At 36.4% G+C, this 26,649-nt stretch overlaps 3 protein-coding genes across 9 annotated transcripts in view; 2 read left to right on the top strand and 1 right to left on the bottom strand.

Moving 5' to 3' along the window:
• Positions 1 to 676: 676 nt before the first annotated feature.
• The window catches only part of LOC121738503 (sodium/hydrogen exchanger 3), a 43,561-nt gene continuing 17,588 nt past the window's right edge, over positions 677 to 26,649 (bottom strand). For 3 of the 7 annotated variants that reach the window (XM_042130596.1, XM_042130594.1, XM_042130597.1), the window contains exons 2-20: positions 21,013 to 21,129; positions 15,157 to 15,427; positions 12,448 to 12,711; positions 12,026 to 12,251; positions 11,100 to 11,327; positions 10,648 to 10,865; positions 10,317 to 10,400; positions 9,897 to 10,105; positions 9,115 to 9,240; positions 8,773 to 8,930; positions 8,268 to 8,415; positions 6,016 to 6,156; positions 5,685 to 5,751; positions 4,865 to 4,954; positions 3,993 to 4,193; positions 2,846 to 2,899; positions 2,363 to 2,542; positions 1,392 to 1,737; positions 677 to 1,118 (exon numbers count right to left, since the gene is read on the bottom strand). In XM_042130596.1, the coding sequence (XP_041986530.1) occupies positions 926 to 1,118; positions 1,392 to 1,737; positions 2,363 to 2,542; positions 2,846 to 2,899; positions 3,993 to 4,193; positions 4,865 to 4,954; positions 5,685 to 5,751; positions 6,016 to 6,156; positions 8,268 to 8,415; positions 8,773 to 8,930; positions 9,115 to 9,240; positions 9,897 to 10,105; positions 10,317 to 10,400; positions 10,648 to 10,865; positions 11,100 to 11,327; positions 12,026 to 12,251; positions 12,448 to 12,711; positions 15,157 to 15,427; positions 21,013 to 21,105 (3,297 nt within the window). In that variant the 5' untranslated portion in view covers positions 21,106 to 21,129 and the 3' untranslated portion in view covers positions 677 to 925. Of the gene's footprint in view, positions 1,119 to 1,391; positions 1,738 to 2,362; positions 2,543 to 2,845; positions 2,900 to 3,992; positions 4,194 to 4,864; positions 4,955 to 5,684; positions 5,752 to 6,015; positions 6,157 to 8,267; positions 8,416 to 8,772; positions 8,931 to 9,114; positions 9,241 to 9,896; positions 10,106 to 10,316; positions 10,401 to 10,647; positions 10,866 to 11,099; positions 11,328 to 12,025; positions 12,252 to 12,447; positions 12,712 to 15,156; positions 15,428 to 21,012; positions 21,130 to 22,224; positions 22,247 to 26,649 lie in introns of those variants that run through there. The other 4 variants (XM_042130598.1, XM_042130595.1, XM_042130599.1 and 1 more) reach the window with 4 other exon arrangements.
• On the top strand, positions 12,883 to 15,096 carry LOC121738505. Its single transcript, XM_042130601.1, has one exon. The coding sequence runs from the start codon at positions 12,911 to 12,913 to the stop codon at positions 15,038 to 15,040; it is 2,130 nt and encodes a 709-aa protein (XP_041986535.1). The 5' UTR covers positions 12,883 to 12,910; the 3' UTR covers positions 15,041 to 15,096.
• Positions 21,069 to 26,649, top strand: part of LOC121738506 — a 62,057-nt gene continuing 56,476 nt past the window's right edge. Inside the window, exon 1 of the mRNA XM_042130604.1 lies at positions 21,069 to 21,138. The gene's annotated coding sequence lies outside the window, so the exon portion shown is untranslated. The remainder of the gene's footprint in view (positions 21,139 to 26,649) is intronic.

The raw sequence follows: 26,649 nt of genomic DNA, 5'->3' as shown, positions 1-26,649 counted from the left end.
ATATTCTGTGGTGTAACTTGTGAACTGCAGGTATGGATTTTCATAATAATTATGACGTTCATTTCTCATTTTATGTCAATTATATTCATACTTTAGTTCGAGGCCGTATCAAAATTACATTAATGTAAGATTAGTTAGCCGAATCAACCTATACAGCAGGGGTTCGCAAACTGTGCACCGCGGCGGCGCCTCGCGCCCTGTAGCCTGGTACGCCGTGGAAAGGCAAGAGGGGCACCGTGAGTCGATCCTCCATAGTCCATCATTATTCATTATCCAAAACCACAAATATTATGAAATTAAATTATAATATTATGAATTATACAAAGCAGACAGATGATTAAATATATTTTTATTATTATTAATTGCTTAACTTAACTATAATCATTAAACGTGTTTATTTATGTAGGTTTTTTTTGTAATAGCTAGGTAGAGAAGGGCGCGCGCCGTGACTTTTGTCCGCGGCGCGCGCCCTTCTCTACCTATCATCAGCCTGTGGCGCACTTACAAGTCAATATTTTTATTGACTTGTAAGTGCGCCACAGGCTGAAAAAGATTGGGAGCCCCTGCTATACAGTATACCATAGACTTAATATATACCAGTATACTGTATACCTCTTTCAGACCTAATCGTAAAAACCGGGAATCAACCTGGTATAATGTGGTAATTAAACACTGATGATGGTAATTTTGTAATTCGGTCAAGCTACCGTAACATTTTGAGTAAACACCATATTCAGTCTCACAACAATTTATTATTTCCTATAGCTAATTTGCTTTTTATAGCGCCAACATTCGCGACTACTGTACTCACACGCACGTCCTTAAAAACTGCCGAATTGAGATCAGAACTTCCAAAGAGGAGTCATTATTCTAAAGTCCTGTACTTGAGTAGTGGCAACCTGTCGTGGTTACCACGTCTTGGTACTCAGGTGTTCTCGTCGGAGGAGTCGTCTGATGATGAGCTGGTCAGCAGGTTGGGGGCGATGTTGAGCTGACGATTGAAGGATTCCCGGGGTAGGCTCTGCTGGCCGAGCGTCAGGCGACGGATCCCCATACGCTCGCTCTCGGGAAGCGACTTGCTACACTTCTCTTCGGTGATAGCGTCGCGAGATAAGGATCTGAAAATGGACGATGATTGTGTTATGAGCCGCCAAGTTTTTTGATAATGGAATCAAGATGTTATACTTGGAAGAGACAAGAAAGAAGTCGAAAATTAGATTACCAATACGAACAAGACATTAATTGACTTCTTTGATTTGCTCTGCGGGTTTGCTAGTTTTTTCTTTCCAGATTTAAAATTTAAGGTTGCCTTATATTAGTGCATTTTAAAATAATGTTTAGATATTGTATAAACGTGTCCTTAAACGTTTTAAGAAATAATTCCAACTAACCCAGTTAGCTCCAACATGGATCCTCGGCGGCACTGCCCCCGATGCGGTCCCTGCATGATGCTGGCCGGCCGCGACGACGCTCCGAGGGGATCCGAATGGGCCACATCCTCCATCAACAGCACTGAAGGTCCACCGAGGCTGGTACTTCTTTTAGACAGAAGAGTTGGCGTCTGCTTCGATTGGTTCGAGCATTCTCCCTTCGCGGACGAACTATCCCCCTTGTAGGAATCCGCTTTGCCTTCAGAATCCGATAAGACCGGCAAATCCGGAGCCTGCGTGGAACTCGAGCTCTCTCTTCGGAACAGACCTATGATAGACTTAGGATGTTTTGGCTTCTCTATACCACCTACAGGGACGATGATAGGACGGGGGTGGGGTAAGAAAAAATCAAAATTAATGACCGTTCAATCAAAAATAACACGCGAAGCATCGAGGTTACCCTAGTGCGATACGAATATTATTACACATCGTATTAAATTATAAGCCATAAGGTGCGTATGTTTGGATTTTAGTGTCGAAGCTAGTATATTATATAGGAATAAAAAGTATACTATGTATATATAATACTCTAATTTCAACTACTGCAGGTAAGGCACGTAGGTTGTATAGTTCGGTTTACCGTAAACATGCTTATTATAGTGAATTGATGAAGAAAAGAAGTGAAACTTCTAGATATTTCTATAACCAGGTAGTCGCTTCGAAGAGATATAAGGTGCAATGCCAATAGGGGTACATTGTATACTAAACTTTTCGAACCTGCCTCTTGGTCTCATTGAGATAAATTTTCTAAAAAAAAGTTTTGATTACTTTTACTACAATTTAGTCAAAATTGTATGCTTATATAGGCCTACTTACTAAACTACGCTATCTAAAACTGTGGGATTCAAAGTTACGATCTGGGAAGTGGAATTTAGCCATAGAAAGTCAAAGCTCTACTTTATTTTCAAATCCGAAATAGGCAAAGAAATTACCTAAAAAGGTAGCAGAAGGTGAGCTGTACGCCAGGTACTCCTTGTTGGAGGCCCACGAGGGGAACTCGGACTGCTTGAGGGCGCCGGAGCCCTCGCCCTCCTCGCGTTTCCATGGCAACATCGTTTCCGTGGCCGTTGGGGTGGCCACCCGCGCCTGCTCTATCACAGTCATGTATGTATCTGTAAAAATAAATGAATAGATAAATTTAAAGTAAAGTCACGAGCATATAAAATGATCTAAGAAGCAGAATATAAGCTAAAGGTTTCATAATTATTGTACAAGTAAAGGTAAAACTGAACTAATCTAAGATGTTTAACTAAAGGCCCCCGTATAAGGAAAGTAACTAATTTGACCAGGGTTGGCCTGAGATCAGTCCGACCGGATGAATTGGCATTCCTGTGTAAGGAGGCCTTTTTTGTATATTTTGAAATATTTGCGGGTAGTAGGTAGTAACAACTTTTGAACAATTTGGGCAGCCTTACCATTGTCATCTGACAGTCTTCTCTCGTCCTCTTCAAGAATATCTTCATTGGGAACTAAAACGAGATAAAAGTTATCTGAATAAATTAATTCCATGAAAGTAATTATAATAGTCATGCTTCTAATATATTTGGCAAAACTCGCAGGAAATGCATTTGCTAATTTTAAAATTGGCAATATCTCAAATGCAAGTGAAAACGTAAATTTATGTTTATTGAGCTAACGAGAGACGTCTAAAACCTAAATTATGCACTAGATTGCATTTAAAACCTAAAATCTAACTATAGTATACTTATTACCTAGGTATTAAAATTTTCATGTCACAGGAAGTTAAATTTTCATGATGGATGGTTGGATTTCTCATTCTATTTGTTCAATGAATTTATACAAAATCTATAAAGTCCTACCTTTCCCATTAAAAATATGGGGCTCTCTTGGCACTCAAATCAAAAGGGGTGAATACTATGGATGTATTGTCTACTTACTTGAACGTACCTTTCATTGTTCTACAATAATGGACAACCATGCAAGATATATACAAAATTGTGACATTATCGTAGCTATTCTTTAACTTTTTAGATAAAAACTTAATTAAATGACAGAGATGACGTCGGGCTATTCTGAATAAGGCACCCACATATTTTCCAAACTTATTTCCGATAGTTATAATATTATATTTAACAATCAGAATAGCCTAACAAGCGTCAAAGCATTTAAGCGTACGTAAATACATCTAAAGCAAACTTTATGGAATAGTCAAGTAAGGCGTAAGCAAAACGTTACGATTTACCAGATCTGCTTATAGCCCGACGTGAGGAGAATAAATAATGTTAAAGCAGTTTTAACATCTTGACTGCTACATAAATTTGCACGAACCAAATGCACCTAATAATTCCTTTCACAAAGCTATGTCGGAAACATATTGTTAAAGAATGCATCACGTATTGATTAAATTAGAAAAAGGTGGCTTTGTGTGGTGTGCCAAAAGCTAACATTGACTGTACTGTATAATATGGCTTTTGCTACGAAGTGAACGCTTGCATTATTACAAAAGTTAAAAAGTCATAATTTTGATAATTGAAATAGAATTATCAGGTGATTGTGCTCGAAAGGGCGATGGGCGTCTGGGCAAATTGTTAGTACACATACCAAAGTTATAGGTGGATCTGTCTCTTCGCCACGGTAATGACTTCTCAACAGCTGTCGGCAGTATTTCCTCTGGTGTTTTAGCATACTGCTTCACGATCCTCGCTTTCAACGGATTGAACCCAGGCAGGTTTGCCAATTGATTAAGGAGCGAACTACTGTTCTCTTTGTGCGAGGACGTGGGACTGACTTCTTTATATCCGGCTGATAAGTTAGTACCGCCAGTTTGGAGAGGTCAAATGTTCCACATGTAGATTGCCGGAAGGGAAGAAAATGACAATAATGACAAACGATTTCCAAGCGAAATAGAGCATAGTGAAAGAATACAAAACTAGACTTACGGATCAAATTAACCACAAAATATCAAAAGAGAAATTAAACACAAGTTAAACGTAGCAAAACACTCAAGCGGAAGAGCGGAATTAAGGAATTCGGTTAACATATTTCTTTAAACTGAACAAATAAATTTTTGTTAAGGTTTCATACATGCCGATTTTAGAGTTAAGTATGTTGCTCCCAATTAAATAATCATAGTACGTACCAAATTAAAATCCAATTAAAATAGTGTAAACGTACAAATTACACGTTTTGATTAATTTGCATATTACACTCTTTACACAACATCAAAAATTTTGAATTTGAACACTGACTAGTGATTAATGTGATTTCCATTTACTTGATTAATCTGCTTTACAAGGTCCAGGAAACGAAAGCTAAAATCCAAATTATTTTGAAGAAAGAAATGCAAATATTTTAAATAATAAAAATACAAATAATACCTCAGTCACTGCACAGGACATTGTAAAACAGCAGACAGACACAGCAAACGTTCAAATTCAAAGAGGGTCACACGGTACACGCATGCAAATACCTACGCGGGGATTTTGCAGTGAATGTTATACCGCCATCTTCACCTTCACGCCGCGGGGGCTCCTCGTCCTCTTGCAGTACCTCATCTATGTAGTCTGAAAAAAAAATTGGGGACAGATGAGCAAAATCAACCAGCAGCTTTTTATTCAACATCAGAAATGGTGAAAGTATGTATAAAGACAAATTTACAGAAGAAAATTTTAAAACTTTAGATAGAAAGTACTATTTACATGGAATAGATAGATCCAATGCTACAACAAGAATAGATCACAAAAGATCCACAAGTGGACATCAATCTAGACACTTGACTGTACAACGAATGATAGAAATGCCAACAAAATAAAATCGCAGTGACCTCAAGCCTTAGTATTTAATCAGCTATTTCTCGAATTTGTACAAATGGTAAGCTATGTTCATCCTGATCAGGAAATATAAAACATTCAAATAGGCTCCAATCAGAAATCGCAGATTTACTTACTCTAATAAGCCACACACAACTTTAAGATCATAATATTTAGGAGTAATAGGCAATGATCTACCAATGGCGTATCCCCACTCCCCCTGCGTGAGCATTTGATCCACTCAAACATTGCCCCACCGAAGACTCAGAATAGAGGCGCAATCCTTTTTTGCCGAGCGATCACAAAATGTTGTGCCTCCTGTTTAAAATTTTGGATCTTTTTTGAATTGGTTTCAGATTTTCCTGGTCAGGGGATGTAAGCAAAATAATAATAAAGTGTTTAGTAAACCACACGTGCATGCACTGACACTCGTGATCATATTAGAGAATTATTTATGTACCTAATCTATAATATTTTTTTTTACCGTGCGTGAACTGTTTTGCCGAACCGTTTTGCTGGAATTCTGGGAAAGTGACATGGTTTTTGCCATCCTGAAAAATATAGCGTGTCAAATACACAGAATGTGATGAAGAATGTGATTTATCATATTACTTTTTAAGTTTACCATACTCCGTCTACATTTACTTTTAGAAATTCATAAGCAGATATCGGACCAACGAGTGCCTTTGGTCAGGTTATATCAAGTTCGGCAGATCACGACTAACTTTGACTTGACGAAACCCGACCAAATACTGTAGGTCACCTGCTTCAATCATTATCCCTTCAGTTTTAGTCTACATTTCCTTCAGTTTTACCTGCTTTCCTCGTTTACTTCGCTTATGGTGGTGTTTCCTGTCCCCAACCAGGCGGCGTATGTTCATGTGTGTTTTATAATTGACTTGTATCCCCAGATCTCGGTCATTCACCGCGTGGCGACTGTAACTCAGCCGTCGATGCTAGAAAAAAAAAACCGTAAAGGATAATAAACTAGTTCTCAAACTTCTTGAAGATAAATAAAGAAGAAGAGTTAATTATAAAAGGGGCCGCTAAGAATTTTTTATGCAAAGAACCAATAAACGGGAGGACCGGAACTTGGTGGTGGTGAGTCGCCTATGGACACTCCCATCACCAGAGACATTTATAAGTTACCCTTAAACGCTCTAGTATTAGGAGTTGTCTCCGTGGTCTTTAAAATTAACTTTAGGATTCCGGCCACTTCACGTACTCGGAAACATAAAGTAGACTTTTTAAGCTGGTTTTCCGTCGAAACTGATTGATTTGATGGAGTCGTCTCAATCATGTCAAAGTTTGTACAGTTAAATTGATTAAAGAAAGAGCGTCTCGGCATTTGTACCTTTAAATGCATTACATGATTTATTTGAACTAACATCTATCCATCAGAGACATAAATCAATAGAAGCAAAATTTTTAGCCACCAAAAACTGGGAACTACATGAAAATAGTACATCGTATCGAGCATGTTACGTAACTGTGCTAAGGGATCGAAGGTCGACACAGACTTTTGGCAGCAGCCCGCCTGGAGTATATTCATCTTTGTTTAGACTATACTTTGCAAATACCATTAGTTATGACTTATGAAGTTATGAGTAATCCCGAGCCTATATTTTACTTTCAACATCATCATCATTTTATAAGATCATGGAGTCAAAATACATTCAATAATCTCACAGAGAAATTAGATATAGTTATATAAATTGGTATTTGAGTTAACGCTTTGCTATTACTTGTTAGCGACAATATAATTGCGATGTTTAAAGTTAAATCCGATGCATTTTTTAACTAACTTCAAAAAAGGAGGTTAGACATTATGATTGGGATGCAATGTCTAAACTCTAAAGCATTTTTAACCGACTTCAAAAAAAAGGAGATTATTATTGAACTAACTTCACTTTCTTAACTCAGCTATAAGTGGATAGTTTAGTTGAAAGTTGAAAAGGGATTGTTGAGAATTTTTTGTCTTCCACAGAATGAACAGTTAAGGCGCCGTGGCTGTTGCAACTCCGTAAAATGGGTTTTTTAAAACACGTTTTTAGTAAAGAAAATGTCATTATTTAAGTATAAAATAAGTACCGTTTTAAAATTGAGAAAATTTCCTATACGCAAAGGTATATCAGTACACAATTTGAAAAACTCTGCTCGATAGAAAAAAATCTCAAAGATGACTGTTATAACGCTGTTTTTCATAATTAAATCATTTTATGGTTAAATTACACAAATCCAAAAAAAAAACAAAAAATGTAGTATATAAATCAAATATATTTGATTTGTGTAATACTAAAACAAAAGGTTTTTACTCCTTTTTTTTTCTATTTTCAAGGCACGCGGCGAGCGCGTAACAGCCACTGTACAAGGCGCGCTGATATGAATGTTATTTTAATGTCCTTAACGTCGATATTCGTACTGACAGACATCGACCTGATTATTTTAGGGACTACTGGGCCTTAAGCAGGATAAGCCATTTTAATCCTTACTATTGTGTACCGTAAAGCTTTCCGTCCCTAAAGCCCGCCATTATTCGCGAAAAGTTGTGAAAGAAATTAAAACAAAATTGAAAAGTCCAAATAATTAAATTAAATTTTTAGCTTCCGGGAGAATTCAATATTGTTGGAATTGTCGTAATTTAAAAGTTAATAACGACACAGCAGCTGACGATTTTAGTATTGTTTTGGCTGTAGATGTTTTACAATCATGGTGCCACCCTGCGAATTTTTGTAATTAATAATTTTAATAGATTCTATTACCCGCAACTTCTTCTATCGAGCGGTAACCGTACAGTTTTCTGAAATAAAAGTTATCATATGCCCTTATTCGGTACAGTGTACACAATGTATCACCACGCTGAATTTCACCAAAATATATTTAGCGGTCTTAGCGTAAAGCAAACAAAGTTTCGCTTTACAAGATAAAATTTTATTTAAGTATCCCAAATAGCCCAACCATTACTCTATACAGTCATAATAGCTGAGATATACATAGACACATTATAATGTAATAACTAATAACTATAAGTTTTGTAGTTTCTTACTGGGTAATAAATATCACATACATCACATACCCGTCTGTACGGTTTGCAGAGCTCCTCGGCCAGTAAGTGGTGGATCCTGGCGTCGGTAAGGTCCTTCTTACAAGGATTGTACTCCAGCTCCTGCATGTCTATATTCCAAGTCGAGGAATCCAGCTGACTAAAGCTTGGACTGAAAGAAATCCTTTTTTACAAGGTAGGTAAGGAATTTTCTACCATGCACATTATGTTCTAGCCCTTTTGTTTGCGCTTACGCATATCTTGGATAAGGGTAAAGCCTCTTCTTGTTAACTCATGAATCCCATGATGAATATTGCACTTTACACAATTATAGACGTCGTAACGTACAATGTCGTAAGTCGTAACTCGTAATTACCATGGGCTAACTATTGGAGAGGCCGCTTAAATACGTGTAACAAATTTTTAAAAGACCATTAAAAGGTAAGAATTTCAAACGGATGTAACATCCCACTTAGTTTTTTCGATAAAACAACGAATTTCAGAGAAAATAATTTATTAACATTTTTACCTTCCATTAAAATTAGTGTTAGTGTAATTCTTGAATATGGCAGACATGGACTCCGCTCCCGATATATTTCCTATAGTCGAGGCGTTCCTTTGCATGTATTCAATCGCATCTCTCATCGCCAGCTTCGAATATGTCTCCAAAATCTTCGGCTCAGCCCCCTAAGGCAACAAATTTTACCGTATACATGTCGCAGCCGACTGGTTTATATAGCCGTCCGACGTATCAACACCGGCATGAAACGTTTAATGAAATCGTTACTCAGGATTAACCTTATATTATTTTGAGCTTTACTTGTGTAATAACACATACACTGTAAGTAAGTAGTAAGAGGGTGTCGTTTACCTGATAGTCCCTTAGCAATAAGGGTCTTATGAATCTATTGTCGAATCTCTTGAACTTGTCCCTCATGTGGTGGTTTCCGTGTTTCCCCAAAATATCCTCCACGCCAGCCATCAAATGGTCCATAAACTGAAACAATTCATTTACAATTAATTCGTTCAACATAAATTCCCGGGCCTTTTATTTTCTATTTAATACATTTTGGAAATTTATAGATTTGTAGACACTCAAAGGCATTTTGCTCATCTCTATATAGTAACATTACATCAACATTCAACAAGTCTAGTAAATGAAAATGGCTACATGAACTGAGCGGCAACTAGTCGTGAGTGATTTGTGATGTATAGGTACTTTGTAATAAATCATTATTTTGTTTTTAAACATGTCGATAGAATTTACAAATCTGACCTCATTTAGAACTAACTGACGAGAGTTCGATGTAAAACGGCAAAAGCTGTTGCTATTGAAAGCGGAATTCCACTGAATAATTTTGACTGAGTACTTCACACAGAACACACTTCAACGGCGAACAAACGGTATTGATTTGAAATTGCGCTTTTTGTCCCTCACAAGTGGCGGGGGTCCGTACAAAAGGTATTCTTACGTTTTGGAATTGAAATGCAATCTGAATGAACCTTAATCCTTAATCAGACTTTTAGCACATCAGACTTAATATTACATTTCGCCAAATAAATAAAATAAACTGTACATCAAATCATAACAATAATAAACCATCTAAGATTTTTGGCCTTCGGGCGCTACTTACGATGCTGAAAATTCCTTACCCTCTCATGAATCCTCTCGTTCATAGTCGGCTTTCTCTTCTCAACAGTCTTGACGTTCAATATCTTTACCAGCGGCTTAATAGTGATCCCCTGGATGAAAACGGTGAAGTATATGACAGCTATAGTAGTAGTAACAAACATCGGCTGGAGTTTGACGACTTCTGGATCTATCAATAGCACCAAGGCGAACGCCACTGCACCTCGAAGGCCTGCGGACAATGTAGGGCAAGACGTCAATAAAAACTTTTATGAACTACGCAATATATCAAACTGTACAAACGGGATCTGTTTACCGGACCTACCGAGGCTAGCTTTTAATAAAACGTTTCATAACGTACATATATTTTGTATGTTACGCAAAATGATTTGGGTGAGGGACGAATATATATCTTGGTGTGTAGGTATGTTATTGAATCTTACCTCCATACGACATAACAAACTTTTCAACTGTATTTAATTTGTGCAATCTAAACTTATTTGCTACTGCGCTAAAAATGTACACTCCTGAAACAAAATACATGGATTTAGCGATATCACTCTCGTTAGTAACATTTCATTTAATAATAAATCCACAACAGAGAAAATACTTTATAATTATTATTATATATAATTTAATGGGAAAACAAATTCTCTTAAAATGAAGCAATTTTTTAAATTATGTTTCCCGATCTGTTTTGAAGAAATCGATATACTTAATTAAAGTTAAAATATGATAAAGACATACTTAACTAAAGTCGTGGGAATGACTTACCCATAATACGGAAAACGGAACAAAACACGATGGTCAACAGAACGAACCATGTGTTCCAGTCATGGTTGTTGTTGACGGTCGCTACTCCGAGGAACATGAAGATGATCGTCTCCGAGGAAGACGACAGCATCTTCATGGTATACTTGATGGTGGTGTGGGACTTGTGCGATATGTTAGCTTCCACGTAGTTCTTCATTGTTATCCCACAGAAGGTGATTCTGAAAAATTTCATAATGTAACGGGGGGCGCAGCCTCCCCAAGTAGAGGCCGGGGCAAAGTCCCCCGCATGTTAATCCAATGACACTCGAAAACTGTATGTTTAGAGAAAGTTTATATAGGACTTTTCATAGATATAAACAGAACAATAATATCTTGATGTACAGTTCCTAACAAACAGCATTTAAAAAGAGAGTTATGTAATAAATAATAATAATTGCTTAGTAAAAACTTACGCAAGAATCCCACTCATATGAAACATCTCAGCGTTCAAATAAGCTAAGTACGCCATCACGAAGATGAATATGGGTTCGATGACCCTCACTTCGTTGGTGTACTTGGTGACGAGACCGGTGCCAAAGCCCCAGACAACCCCGATACAGGTACCACCTACTGCCACCACTAGGAACGACGCAAAACCAGCTAGGAAGTCGGTATACATTAGTTTTGACGGTCCCATTTCCCTGAAAGAAAAAAGTATATAAGCCAAGCTGCACAGCATTTGCTGTGAGTTCGATATCTTTGAATGAACTATGCACTAACTATTTTATTATTTTTCCTTCCGCGGGAATCTGAATATAATTTTATAGAGATCTATCTAGATTCTAGATCAAGCACCTTAGGCAAGAGGTACCAAACAAATAAAAAGACACTCTTAAACTGGCCAGAGACCAGAGACGGACCGCAAGTTTCAGTCGGGACTCGGGACCGACTGCTCTAGAGCAGTCGCGATCTACTAGAGGGGTCACAGTCACAGTTCTAACCTAACCTACGGTACTTTTGGACTTTCTGGATTATGTTTATTTTTGTTTTGGCGGGGGGCTGCGCCTCCATAGTTAGTAAGTAACACATTTACACCAGAAAACAGATGACCTTATCTTAAGATTACGAAACTTTCAAATGTAAATTTCTCCTATAGGAAGGTAAGGGGGGGGGGGGGGGGTTCCGGGGGGGGGAGTGGCACGAGGAGGTTTTTCTGACCCAAAACATCCATCCTCAACCTATGTGAGCACCAAAAAATTGGGGTTTGTGAACCTTAGCAGTTAGCCGTCTCCTAAATATTTCCTGGAGAAAAATCAACCACGTTTATATTTACTGGTCGTAAAATTAATTTATATTGGGCGTAACGGTAAGTATCTCGAAATAGAAATAATAAACTTACGTATACGCTTCGAACATGTGATATAATACAACTGTAACAGCATCGTTGAGCAATGACTCGCCGAAAACAACTATATACAACACTTCGTCCACGTGTATCTCCTCAAATACTGCCAACACAGCTACGGGATCCACAGCCGAGATCAGGGCACCGAATAACAGCATGTCCAGCAAGGGGGTGGAACAACCAAACATGCCCGTTTGCCCGCAAGCCCATAATGACGCCCCTGAAATATAAATTACAGTTAATTTAAACGGATCATGTAGGTGTATATTAGTAATTATGTTTTGTTGGGAAGGTTATGCAATTTGTCAAATGATTTAACATTTGTTATTTTTCTGTTAATTCTTGCAGCTGAAAACTTCATAAATGCATACGCAGGGAATTCATCTAAAATGCTCTTAAAATTAAAGTTGACTTACCTATAGTAAGAGTATTAAAAACAGTTCCAACAACAGCAAACAGTAATATAGTTCCTAAGTGGTCAAAAAACAAACGGTTGGGCATGAAATATCCGGCGTCCAAAATGATTGGAGGCAGCATGTACAGAAAGAAGGTGTCCGGTGTCAAAGGCTGCACATGGACACTGTGTGTGCCAAGTAGTAGAGCACCAATCAATACACCAACAAATATTAGTAGACACGATTCTGGAAACATTTTTGAAAACTTCGGTACCATATGAAAACCTGCAACAAAGAACCTCATTTAAGAAAGAAGTTGAAGTTATAAAAGTGTCACGAAAATGTCAAAATGAATCAATGGTTTTGTAAATAAAAGATTAAAATGAAAAAAAACACCAAAAATATAATTATAAATTATTTACATTGTCCTAGAAAGATATTTTTATTTCCTTACGTACAATCCACAAAAAAATAACAATTTAAAATGGGAGAAGTGAGAAAATTACCATCTGTAAGCTTTTATGATGTTCTAAAATCAAGTGTTGATAATGTTTCGATAACTACATCGACAATCAAAAGTATTGTTTCCAAGAAATGCTTTGGTTTCTTCAATCATGATATTTTCGTATACAGGTCTTTGGTTTTTAAAAATAAGCCTTATGTGACGAAAGAAGCTTACTACAATCTGAACAAAAAGATCAGTGAGACATCTGTCTTCGACTCTACTAGCACTATGTTTTATGATCTTGATCATATCATAACTAATAACCAGACATTACATTGTATGGATAATGCTAAAGCCAAACCATTTGATGAAGTCCCTAAGAATAGTCGGAAGAAAAGTGGATTTGTTGCAAACGCTGAATCTATAGTCCAAGAATGCGCTACACATACACCTCGAATAAAGCCATATAAAACAGTAGAACAAACAAGAAGCAAAAAACGATGTGCAAGTAATCACAAAAGCTTTTCAGACATCTTTTTAACAGATAACCCAAATATGAATGATAGAAGGGAGCAAAAACGAAGTACTATACCAATGGATTCATTGCGTAATAAATATCATGAAGAGTGTAAATCTAGCTCTATTGAAACAAAACACAAAAACCAATATCCTGGCAAAACTACAGATGACCCTTGTCATTGTCAATTATTTTCGTACGAATGTCCTTGTGAAAACGAAAAGTCATTGACGCAATTAGCCAGTATTGGTAAATCTTTAAAAGCCAAAATTGATAATAATGTTTCGAAAATCAGAAACAATGATGAGGACAAAAGTCCAGTTAGAAAAACGTACAATACAGAGAATGCACTGTCAGGTAAAAAAATCATGAAGGTGGCTAACTTTCTAAATTCTAATAAACCAACCGCAAAATCTTTACGTTACAACAATACTAAAATAACCTGTCCACATTGTAAAGAAATAATTATCATAGAAGACATTACAGAAGATCAAGCCAGTAATCCAAAAGAAACTGCAGAAGTGTTTGAAATTGAATTACCAAATTACTCTAAAACAAAGCTTGCCTTTCCTAACGAAGCCTCTTGCACTCATAATCCACCATGCGAGTTAATACGCGCCTGTCAAGTTTTCTCATCAGACTTTGAGTTTTATAATCTGAAGGAAAAATCGTTGGCTGGGTCAAAAAACAATAAGAGAAGCATAAGAGTCACAAAGGCGTGCAGGCACCACCCACCTTGCACAGTAGTACCATCGTGCCAAAAAATACACGTCCTTAAAAATAAATGCGAATATATACCACCTTGTTTACATCGCCCTAGATGTATTAATACTCCTTTATGTATTCCAATATCAAAGGCCCATGAGTACATGCTTATAAATGAAGAAAATTATGAAGATAATAGTATGGAATTCAAACCAATGACACGGCGGAATTATGGCGATATAACTTACAACAGAGTTAATCAGGACAATATGAATTTGCAAAATGCTTACGAGTATTTAAGCGAATACTCCCCACGATTGGCGAAACATCCAAAGATGGATTGTATCTCATCTACTGTGCTCCCGGTCAAGATACCATTAGCAAAACCGTACTATAATTGCAAAATAGCAAAGTCTTGCCAGTTCGATTATAAAAAACAAATAAATAGTGATAAAGAAAATGGAAAAGAAATAACCGATAGCGATGAAATAATTTATATCAGAGATGTTGGATGTCAATTTCGGAACACAACCAGTAACGCAAACAACACTTCAGATAGGAAAAATAAAGCCGAAACTAATCCAACAGGTTATTTTAATTCTAGCAGGGAATCGTCAGGAACAGCTACCTCTAGCTCCTATGACATTAATGGAAACTGCCCATCGCATGGGACTTCAGACCAAGTCCAAAAGATAGCAGAATGGAAGAAGTCCAAAAATAATCAACGCGTATTCGGTTCCGATATCGATTCTATCATACAATACTGTCTGAACTATCGTGACGATGATGTAGCTTTGGCTGATACAAGTAGCGTCTTGGATTCTGTAAAGTGGCTAGAATTGTCTCTGCCACAGGTCGAAAATAAAAAACGGAAAAACGTGTTTCACATTCGTCGACGCAAGCGAAAACCCTATACGAAAAAAATAAGACGACACTTCCAGATGTAAATCTTGTTTAATTTGTTTATTAACTTTGTATAATTTATAACATGCACATAAATATAGATTAATTCTAAACAATATTCATTTTTATCATTTAATAGACAACTTTTACAAAAACTCACCTATTTTGGCGAGACTAGCAAAAAATATCCATACACCAATGAGGAAAGGCGTCTCGACTCGATGGAATTCAAATTCCGCTATGACGAGTCTCCTCTCCTTCTTAGGTGTGATGGTGGATGGGACATTGGTGGTGGTCTCTTGCTGCTGCCGAAGCTGCGTCCCTGGGGCCTCGCCAGGCATCCGGACCACCGGACCCATGGGGCCAAACTCCAGGCCAGGGTAAGTGGAGATCCCATCGACTGTTATGGACGGACTTGTTTTCGTAGTAGTCTGCGAAAGGAGAATGTCATTAGTGATAATATTAATTCCAGTATACGCTATCAAAAATCCACATATTATAAGTGGCGTTTTATAAGTGGTGCGTTACTAAACAGATTTTGATAAAAAATTTGTTACGGTAGTAGTTAAGCCCTTAGAATTTACGTATAGACTGCTTTTTATCCCAGAATATTTTAGTTTTCTTGTAAAATGATGCATATTTTAGTGATTAAGCGCTAGCAAAATTAAAAGCAGTATGCTTCTGATTACTATCCACGGACCTGACGGCTGCATTATACGATCATATTTTTTTTAATTTATTAAAAAAATCTACGGACCTCATAGCTGGCGATAATGACATTGATCTAGAATCTAGATAAATATGTACCAGTTAACGCGCGAGGCCGCCGGGCTACGAGACATCAGGCAGAATTTTATTAACGAAAATTCTGTTTTCATTTACATCACCCCTTTATTGCCCTTAAGTGTAATTGAATAATAAAACTTCGCATGATGTTGCCTAAAAGTATCATCATTATCAGATGATTAAAACTTTACTATATAATGTTAGGGCGGTCCAGAGCGAATAATATCTATACGTCCCAAAGAAATTGTTTTCACTTGCTTTAAAATTACCGCCCTTACAAGAAACAAAAATATCAAACGCAGAACTTTCCCCTCCAGCTAGGTGATCAATCTTTATACCCTGACAGAACGGGTTACGACTTCGAAGAAAATCCAGCAATCGATTGTAGTTTCAACACAACTTATTACTGTAATATGTGTATTGTGTAGTGTGCTACTCTCATTGCTATTTTCCACTAACGTAGTCCTTGTCTGAGAGTTCATAGTGCAACGTGATGCCGGATCCGATGCCATTCTAAATGACCCATTCAAAACTATGTAATGTGCCAATTCAAAATACACATTGAATTGGTGATATTATCTATGTCGCACTGCCAATTCTAAATAATGCCTCATTAATTATGAATCGCAACGCCTCGTGACGTTGCAATGTGAACTCATCCTTACCTATATAACGCGGACAGGAAGAAATCTTTGTCACGATGTTATATTGACCAAATGCGATGCAAACAACCACTCAACCATAAACCTATAATGCTACAGTATAATATACTGTAGCATTATAGGTGCATGTTGAGTGCATAGACTTAATATATTATATTAAGTCTATGCACTCAACATGCACTCAACTGACATGAAAAGGATATTCAAAAATCGCTCTTCAATTTTTTTTTATAATTAGTGAAGAATACTTCATATTGTACCTATGTGTACTGAAATGTAAATTATGTTCTTGGAATTTGTGTCATAATCATTAATCCTTCATCATTATCCGAAACCACATAATATAATATTATGAAATAAAATTATAATATTAATTCTGTAAAGCAGGAAGATGATCATATATTTGTTCGTTTTTTTTTTTTACCTGCTTAACCTAACTATATACAGTTTATTTATGTATGTATCTTTTTCTAAAAGCTAGGTACTAGGTAGAGTAGGGCGTCGTGACAAAATATTGTGCACTGCAGGCTGAAATTTTCATTAACTCAGGAGTCAGGACGAATACAGAAGAATTATTACATTAAAATAGCCCTATATTATGTTTATATCAACTCATAGTGTCTCACAAAATATATTATACATTTTGCCACGACAAGTCTTATCCTATGTCCATTCTCTGGACTCAATGTCCAGGGAATGGACATAGGATACTTTTAGGACATAGGATAGCATACTTTTTTATTCCGGAAAAATGTACGGTTCCCGCGCGATAAACAACGCGCAACAGAGTTGCGGGTGTCATCTAGTACCTACGAAAAGATCTGCTTTATATTGAAAGTATACCATCTATCTATCACGAATCACGACACATAAATTGCTCGAGAGCTGATCAGAATCAGCTGAGCACGTACTGCGGCATTGGGTCTTGACCTTTCCAGGGACGAGGCCTTGCCAGACATTGTTACGCAGACTTACGTAACCTTGCACGGGATTTTGGCGATACCTTTTATATACATACGAATATAAATGCGAATATGTGTCTTTCTTTGTTTATTCCTCTTCTCCCTGTCTGTTTTCTGTTAGCCTTCACACATTTGCCCCTATAACGAATTTAGTATAATTTTTTTGTATGGTAGTAGACAGTAGTTTAAGTTCTGGATAGGGACCGTGCAGAGCGATGACACTGCCACTAGTGACGAGTAGCCGAAACTTTTACGAAAATTTTATTTTCAAGCTCTAGTCGAGCTACGGAAAATTATAAGATTTCTTGAGAAATTTGGGAATTTTCAAGCACTATTGTATTCCCGGATGTTCAAAATGAATACATACAAGAAAAATAAAGGCAAATCGAACGATCTAAAATTTTACTATTTTCCTGCCATAAGTATTCACATGCCATGGCTTATTGAAAAACGAAAGAAATGGATAAAAGCCGGTAAAACAGCCGGTAAGTGGCAGTGTCATCGCTCTGCACGGTCCCTATAGACATAATCCAACCAAATGACATAGGTCCGTCAACTGCCTATGAATCAATTTCTTCGATGTTAAATTTTATCCAGACCGTTCATTTTCCAGGAAAAGCTTTTGTCCAAGACTCAATAATTTTAAGTAGGCGTTAATCTAATGATCATGATGTTTGGAAGAAATTGCAATTTGCATTCAATTTACGTACAAAATAAGCTCCATCTGAGATCCGCAATTTAGTATCTAATACCAGAATATCAAAACCTAGCCAGGCGTCGTATGTCTAGACGCTCTGACGTTGTAGGGATATTTCTAGGTTCATACAAAATGTCACATAATATATCTTTCCAGGCTGGTTATAGCTTGCCGGGGTAACGTATGTAATTATGATTTGTAACATGAAAACAACTGTACAAAAATATCTAGAATGTTAACGAGTAAGGAGCTTTTAACCACAAGATGCAAAATACTATGGAATTAAAACTAGTAACGATTAACTTTTCTCCTTTTATATCAGATGAATAAATACGTAGAGAATAATGATAGATACTACAGAGCCTTTCTCGGATATTCTTTTATTCAGCAAACTTATATCTACTCTTTATACGTATTATATTTGTTTAAAATCCGGTAGTTCCCAATTCCTGAGATACAAGATTATATAAACTCCTCAAGTTATAAACTCTTAATTAATTATTGTAAATATTTGTTTGAAATTCGGTAGTTCACAGTTCCTAAGTTACAAATAGATAGGTACTTTATAGTATATTACAATCTCTGTAGCTATGTACTAATAAAACTCATATTAATTACCTTTGCCAGCCTTTGCCAAATATGAACTTGTGACCACAGCAACCCGTGGTCGATACGCCCACGTTTCCGCCCACGTGGGGCAAATTAATTACAAATTGTTTACACTTCAAGGCCTTTCGATTCATATAAGGCTTCTTCTTCTCGTCTTTAAGCGCTCTCAGAAGTTTATAGTAGGTAGGGTTGCCATGTCCGGATAAAGTCGGATTATTTTAGGAAGGAAGATTTTTGATTGGGTTCTATAATTTCTATATCAGGCTTTTTATGGGTTTCAGACGAAACTGTCAGGAGTCTGGCTTTTGCAGGTTTTAGAATATACAGTTTCACCACGATCAGTGCCGAATTTATATTTTTATGAGTACAGGCCACTTTATTTCCGCCATGTAGGTAATCTGCAGGGCCTCTATGGACGCTGCCTCCCCTAGACCGTGGCCTGTGACGGCCTATAGACGGACTGCTATAAATCCGGGACTGACCACGATTGTGAAGCTGTCTATATCATGCCTAATCGTTGTCGATCATGGGTAATTAATAGTTTTTATTATTCGTAGGTAATCAAGAACAAATTTGCCTCTGTACTCGTCTAAATAGATCGCCTGTAAACATCGTGGAAACGCGGATTTTAGGTGCTGCAGTACCTGCAGGCTGCACACTCCGTTTGTTTCTGACATCTATATGTAATGTGCACACTATACAATAAACACCTTATTTCAGCAAATTAATGATTTCTATTCTATTATAAATAATATATAAAAATAAGTCGGGTTTTCCTCCCTGACGCCATAACTCCAGAACGCACGAACCGATTTCCACGGTTTTGCATTCGTTTAAAAGGTCTCGGGCTCCGTGAGGTCTATAGAAAAAAAATAAGAAAAAACTTCAAGAGAAAAGCAGAAATCATTTTATTGCAAAACAACATTTGGCGGGATAGCTAGTTCTATAATATAATCACTTCGGGTACTGTATTTACTCTATTTACTAAGAATTACTTCTACGAATTGTAATCCAAAGCTAAACCATTTAAAACAGAACTACTACACTTGAACAATTCAACTTTACTACCGCAGTCTGCAGTAGTCGGCGCGCTAATAAAATTGAAACAACTCGTTAACCGCTTCTTTTATTGCGAACGATTAAACTAAGAGGAATCCGACGCTTCAGTTACTTTGTTGGGCATAACTAGCTACAGCACGCAGGTCCACCCGCGTAAAATCTGTATTCCGCGGTAATCGTACATTTTCCTACAGTGTCCTACTTTCTTCGTGTTGTAGTTTACTGTATGTCTCTTGTCTGTGCCAAAATTTCATCCTTTTACTTGGTCGTTTAACTTACACGTCAAATTTCATCAAAACCCGCTCAGCAATTTTTGCGTCGCAAAGTTTTGCCATTATAATTATAGTGATTCTTTGCGTACTGAATAGTTGGTTTACATGACTCTAAAAGTAATAATTTCATTGTAGAGAAAAACACAAGGACAAGGAACTAAGGTATTGACTGACGAACATGTTCTAGTAAATTATACAGATACAAAATAAGGGCACTGAAAAGATAGGTCATACTTGTTAGAAATAAGAATTTGTGCTTAATATTCTAAGAAACGCGACTTGTCAACAATTTGTTATTACGCTTGTTAGTTGTTATGTAAATTGTACCAAAATTATACACTGCCGTTTGAATAGAGTATAGACTATAGACCCTTCAAATCACAAATAACGAATATAATAGAGGAAATTAATTGGATATTTGAATTCCTAAAATGGTTTTATTGCTTGTTAAATTCCGTTCGTATACAAATGGTTTTCTAAACAAATTTTTCTTATGATAGAAGACGTATAAGAGAAGACTGCCGGCCAGTTTGAAACATTCAATTTATTCGAACTTTCCTCTCGGATTTTACTTGCACATTGGGAAGCAATTCTTATTTTTTGCGTTTTTGGAATATCAACTGTCATTTCGATGCGCGCACGCACGGAGTGCCAGGAAACTAATGTTTATGCACAATTCTGGCAGCCTGTCACTTAAATTATCTGGTCCAGCGTAAACACAGTTTGGGCATTGAAACTATGAACGACTAGATGACGCCCACAACTGCGTTGCGCCAAAATTCGTTTATAGCGCAACCGGACCTTTTTTTGGGGATAAAAATTATCCTACGTCCTTTCCCGGGACTCAAAGTATCTGCACACCATAAAAATCGGTTCAGCAGTTTTAGCGTGAAAATGTAACAGACAGACAGACACACTTCTGCATTTATAATATTAGTTAGGATAGTATGGATAACAGCTGATACTCACTTCGATGGGATTAGCAGCGGCGGTGACCAGCAACAGCAGTAGCAGCCTGCACGCCCGCCGGCTCAAGTTCACGCCGTGCTTCAGTGACGTCATCCCGATCACACCATCCCCGCGTGCCTGCAACAGGTATGACGTCATATAATCATGGTCTGTAATCTGTCATTTGAGTTATGGTCTTCACGTTGGCCTACTATGGACCATTAAAAGCGATTACGAATTAAGTGCACAACATATTATTACTCTATGATTGTTCATGATCGAAATTCATTGTGCTCAACAGGTATATGATGACATGAGCTTCGCTAACGGTGATGGTTATCCATCATAGTCCAACGTGTAAAGGGGCCTTTAAGTCTGAAATGGTTTTGGATATGAAAATCAACCAATCGCTTTAGCCAATTAAGACCAATTTTAAGTAAGACTTTTATCAAGTGCGGAGTTATAGACGCGACACTTGCGCCGCACACGTGACACGATATGTTTGTTACATGCAGCCTCTTCGTGTAAATTATTACTTAATAATACAGTAGCAGGAGGAAAGGGAATTCTTCTAGTACACAATAGAAGAATACGTGGAAAAGACAATTCAGTGACGTCAACTTATTCTTTGTTTACAACATCCCAGATGCAACAGTATCCAATGTCAACTAGATTTGGTGACGTCATTTTCTTCATACGAGCACACCCATACAAGGCCATAAGATACTTGAGGGAAAACACTATCTACTACAGTCCTTGAGTTACTTTCGTTTCAACTTTAAAGTCTGTATGACGACAATCTTCATGAGGATGCACGGCGCTATAAAGGCCAGAGGCCAAATATCAGAGGTAAAAATTACACAAAATATGTAAAAATGATAATTAAACACCTTTGTGGCGCTATAAAAGCCCTATGATAGGTAAAAATTTAAAACACACGTAAACTAACCCTTAAACATTATATTATACGTAAGTTTAAGAGATAGTTCATAAACAATCGAGGTGCGTAATAAAAACAATACAACATGGAAATATCAAATTGCGAGACGTCGCTGGAAATTTTAATTTTGTAACGCTGTTACGTATCGTTGAGTCGTGTATTGTTATTTGTTGTGTTTCATTTCGGTGTAAACTGCACCCTGTATAACAATAAAAGGCCTAACAGAGGTAAAATCCGAATGAACTACGACAGTATATATTAAGTCTATGGAATGAACCATAGAATGAACGTACCTATGTCTTAAGTTGATAGAGCCGCCACTAATAATGACGCCCAACCGTTGATAATACACTTCGATATACGCTGATTGCTGAATGTTAATGAGAAAGGTCGTAGAATGCGTGCAAATTCCACTTACACACTTTTTATTAAGTAAATCGATTATTGTGCATATTAAAACGTAGGAGAAATAACAAAACTTTCTATATAAATACTCAAAGTAGGCAATTCCATGACTAATCTATAGCAGTTTTATTTGATATAATATTTTTTTAAGTTTTTAAAAAAGACGGAGGATTACTGTTTGGCTGTCTATATTTTTTGTCGTGGTCCTTTATGCGATTAGGATTCGTTAAAAAATCATGCAAAGCTAAAAAGAAACGCAATTTTTGACAGTTAACTTTAAAAACTCGCGGAATTTTAAATAGAAATATCGCGTTTAAAATTCAACACCAGAGTGTGACGTCATAGATCTTATCCCACTTTTATCCGACCGACTTGGTGTCAAGTGGCTTGTGAAAGCTGCCGAGATTAAGTAGTTCCAACATTTAACAACACTGTGACAGTTGCTTTCTTGAAGACCAACACTCAAACAACTCTGTTACAGATTTTGTTTTTTAGACCAACATTTACAACTCTGTTACAAATGATTCTGTTAAAAACACACATTCCAACAATGCATCTTTAGTCACAGATTTTCTGTTGAATACAGTGTAAAGTCCATGTAACGTCACTCTATTTAACGACAAACTCTCTAAAGCGTCGAAGTCAATTGACTTTGGTTGGTTTAGCTTGTCTACCATACAATGGTACACTCTACATAGCATCACACGCAGTCTCAATAACGTCAGCATTACAACAATTGAACAATAAAAAGTACCTTTTAAATTACTAAAATTAGTAAAAACTGCGCAGCTGTGTACGTTTATTTTTTGTCGCATTGTTATCCTAGCCCGCAGTAAACTCAACTTTCGGCATCATGCATACTGAACTTTCTAAGAAATTAGTCCTTTTGTTTACAAATTGAGATTGATTGCGCGTTTAGGCTGTTTTAGACCCTAGTCCCTAACTAATAATAAGGAGTCATGGATTATTAATATCTATTCGTTATCATAATATTCTCAGACATACATAAACCTTTAAACTGTAAATACGGTTAGTAAAAGAAAATCACTGTATAATGACGAAAAAGTATTGATTTTTCTTCTCTCCATTTAACGACAACTCCATATAACGTCTTAAAATGCACGGTCCCTTCAGTGTCGTTATATAGAGTTTACACTGTACTTATTTTTCAATTTTGTTATCACAAAATATTATGTTCTATTATTAAAACTTGAAGACCAACAACTTAATAACTCTGCTACAGATGTTTGATAAAAGACCATTACAACAATAATAAATTTCTGTTCATATTACAGCTGTTGAAGATTGTAGTTTATGTTGCAAGGTTTCCCTCCAATAATAACATTCAAACCAAACAAACTATAGTTTGGTTCACAAACTATTATAACAACAAACACGAATAATATAACAGCCATCGTCTGTAAATAGTAAAAGTTAAAACGTAAGTACTAATATTATACGCACGTAGCACATAATAAGTTTTCCCGAGCACCAAACAAAGAGAAGAGAGGAAATAAAAAAATGTTTAGAGGTAAAGAAAAACTAGAAAATTTAATTGCTGTGTTGAATTAAAAAACTATGTTATTACTTATTCCCCTGTTTTCCAAATTAAAATATAACTAGAGATCGCCCAATGGTCGAAATTCGACGTTACTTGTAACAACATTAGGACTACTACCTATATTTTGTAAAAAATATTGACTTCATCATAGTTTTTTCAATTCTTGTCTCAGGACTCAGCTGATCTCAGACTGCATTGTCTAATAGTATCTATAATTAAATAAAAAACAATAATCCATTATAGTCTATGCAATAATCCATTTTCAATTTGTCAACTTGTTGTCAACAGACTTCAATCATTAATAAAAGAGTGTAATTCGTATGTATAGGCTTGTCACTAAAAAATCTGTCATTTTTCTAGTAGTAGTATCGTAGTGCGTGTAACGTTTTATTTGTTAAAAATATATATGATAAAAGCATAATTTTAAAATAACATTAGCTCGATGCACTCCTTCACCATATAAACTATAACTGTGCGAAATTTCATGCACCTACGTTTCCCCATTTTTCGTAAAAAGGGTTACAAAGTTTTTCTCTCACGTATTAATATATAGATTCTTTAGTTACATAGCTTTATGTCTCTGTTCATACATCAACTCACTAAATAATTTAGTATTTAGGCATTCAAATATGGACGTTGTACGAAATGACACGCATATTTAGGTCGTTATAGTCGGCGACGGCGCGACTGGCGCCTCCGTCGAGACTAGCTACCGTCATTGCCCACATAAATTCTGAAAGAGGCTACATTGATCTGTTCTAGAAGTCTCGAACATTGACTTGTAACTCTGAATTACTGTTTTTTTAAACGGGCTTTGGCCCACCACACATTCCCACCACAGTATCTCCTGTGTTGCCAGGATCGACAGAGGTATCCAACCACGAAAACCCTCATCTCAAAGAGCCCGAGGGACATGCTAAAGCTGTCTTTGGACCTGCAACGAAATTAATGAGAAGAAAATAGGAGGAGTAGGAAGAATAATCTGAATTACTGTTCTAAAGTCCCGAAAGTTGACTTTTCCCTAAAAAATACATAAAGCTCTCTTTACGATATGCCATGGACGATGACAACGATGGTCACCAAAATTGAGTAACTGTCTACTATAGGCACATTTTCCCATCGTGGCCAAATGTAAAAATGTCGCAAATATTTCATAGCATTGTTAAAACAATATATTATTAGTTCCTAAATATATTCCTATATCATTTTAATAGTGATAATAACTAAATCTTTCCTATAAATGAAATTAATAATTAGCTTAAGTTACTAAGTTAACGAACATTTTCTAAAGTGTTTTTACAACACTTTTCTAGGTTAATAAGAAGTCCTTGTGGTTAAAGCTACATTATAGTACAAAGTAATTTCGCAAACACTACAGAAATAAAACTAAAATAAATCCTTATTTTGCATGCTCCTTCAAATAAGTTCACACAATTAGATTTATATCAAAGCACGCAGCAAGTTTTTTTGCACAAATGGAGGCCTAAAGACCGGAAAAATGATTTGAAATAAAAATATAGTGGACTGTATGTATAGCTAGATAATAGATATATTAGCCAGATGATGAAGTAGGAAATTACAAGGTTTGCCTAAATAATCATAAGGAAAAAGTAAGTAAAGGTCCTTATATTGTTATAAGATGTTAGTTATCTGATTCTTCCACACACGTCTTTAGTTGTAAACTTTAAATAGGCGATATATTGTGGCGTTTTCAAGCAGCATCACCACATTGACCATGGACAATTATATGTGGTAACTAAGAGTATGGTTCTATACACAGCACATTCATGGTGGTAATTAGGCACGGTGCTATAGAATTTGTTTTGCTGCCAACATAAAAACAATATCAATAGTGCCAACATACAAACAATAACTGTTAGAGACAATCCTACGGCAGGCATTATTTCAGCCCATTGAGTTCTATAAATAGTGCGCATGGATGAAAACACAAACGGGTCAGTAACTGACACGTTTCTGTACACGTTTACTACTTTCCGATCGTGTTACTATGGCAGTAAGGTTTAAAAGGATATCTGAGATGTGAACGACTGTACGTACCGAACTTATCGTATTACATCCTTATCTATATATATAAAAATGGATTTTCAAATGTGTTAGTCGCGCTAAAACTCGAAAACGGCTGGATGGATTGGGCTGATTTTAGTCTTAAAATATTCGTAGAAGTCCAGGGAAGGTTTTAAAGTGACACGAAGTTCACTGGGATAGCTAGTTTAAATAATATAAAAAAATATATAAAACTATACGTTACTCATATTTATCCTTACTAATATTTTACCAAACCGGTGGTAGGCCTCGTGTAGACGTTCTGGAGATGTTAATTTTTAACCGATTTAGAAATAAAACATTTTTCATTTTCATTAAAAAAGTGAAAGTGTGTGTATCTGCTACCTTTGTGCTTAAACGGCTGAACCGATTATATGCACATAGAATTTCTTTCCTTTGTCTATGGTATAGAGCAGGGATGTTGCGGATCCCGATTTTTTCACATCCGCGGATGCGAATGCGGATGCGGATTTTTAGAGGTTCACATCCGTGGATGCGGATGCGGATACAGATGTTTCGGATCCTACATAAATATAGTTTATAAAATGAAAAAGTAGTATTTTAATTTTGAATTAATGTGTTACAAAATAATAGTACAGGTTCCCTAGAACAATTTTTTAAATTTTTTGTGTAGCTTCATTTTGAAACGCATTTTGAATAGAACAATCCATATTTTAAGACCATCAAA

The sequence above is a fragment of the Aricia agestis genome, chromosome Z (genome assembly GCF_905147365.1).
Source record: "Aricia agestis chromosome Z, ilAriAges1.1, whole genome shotgun sequence".
Classification (NCBI taxonomy): Eukaryota; Metazoa; Arthropoda; class Insecta; order Lepidoptera; family Lycaenidae; genus Aricia; species Aricia agestis.
Note: the sequence above shows the minus strand (reverse complement) of the source record. Positions and strands in the feature narration are given on the sequence as shown.

Bases quoted from the DNA above. Each gene is read 5' to 3' on its own strand.
- LOC121738505 (XM_042130601.1), top strand. From the start codon at position 12,911: ATGGGAGAAGTGAGAAAATTACCATCTGTAAGCTTTTATGATGTTCTA.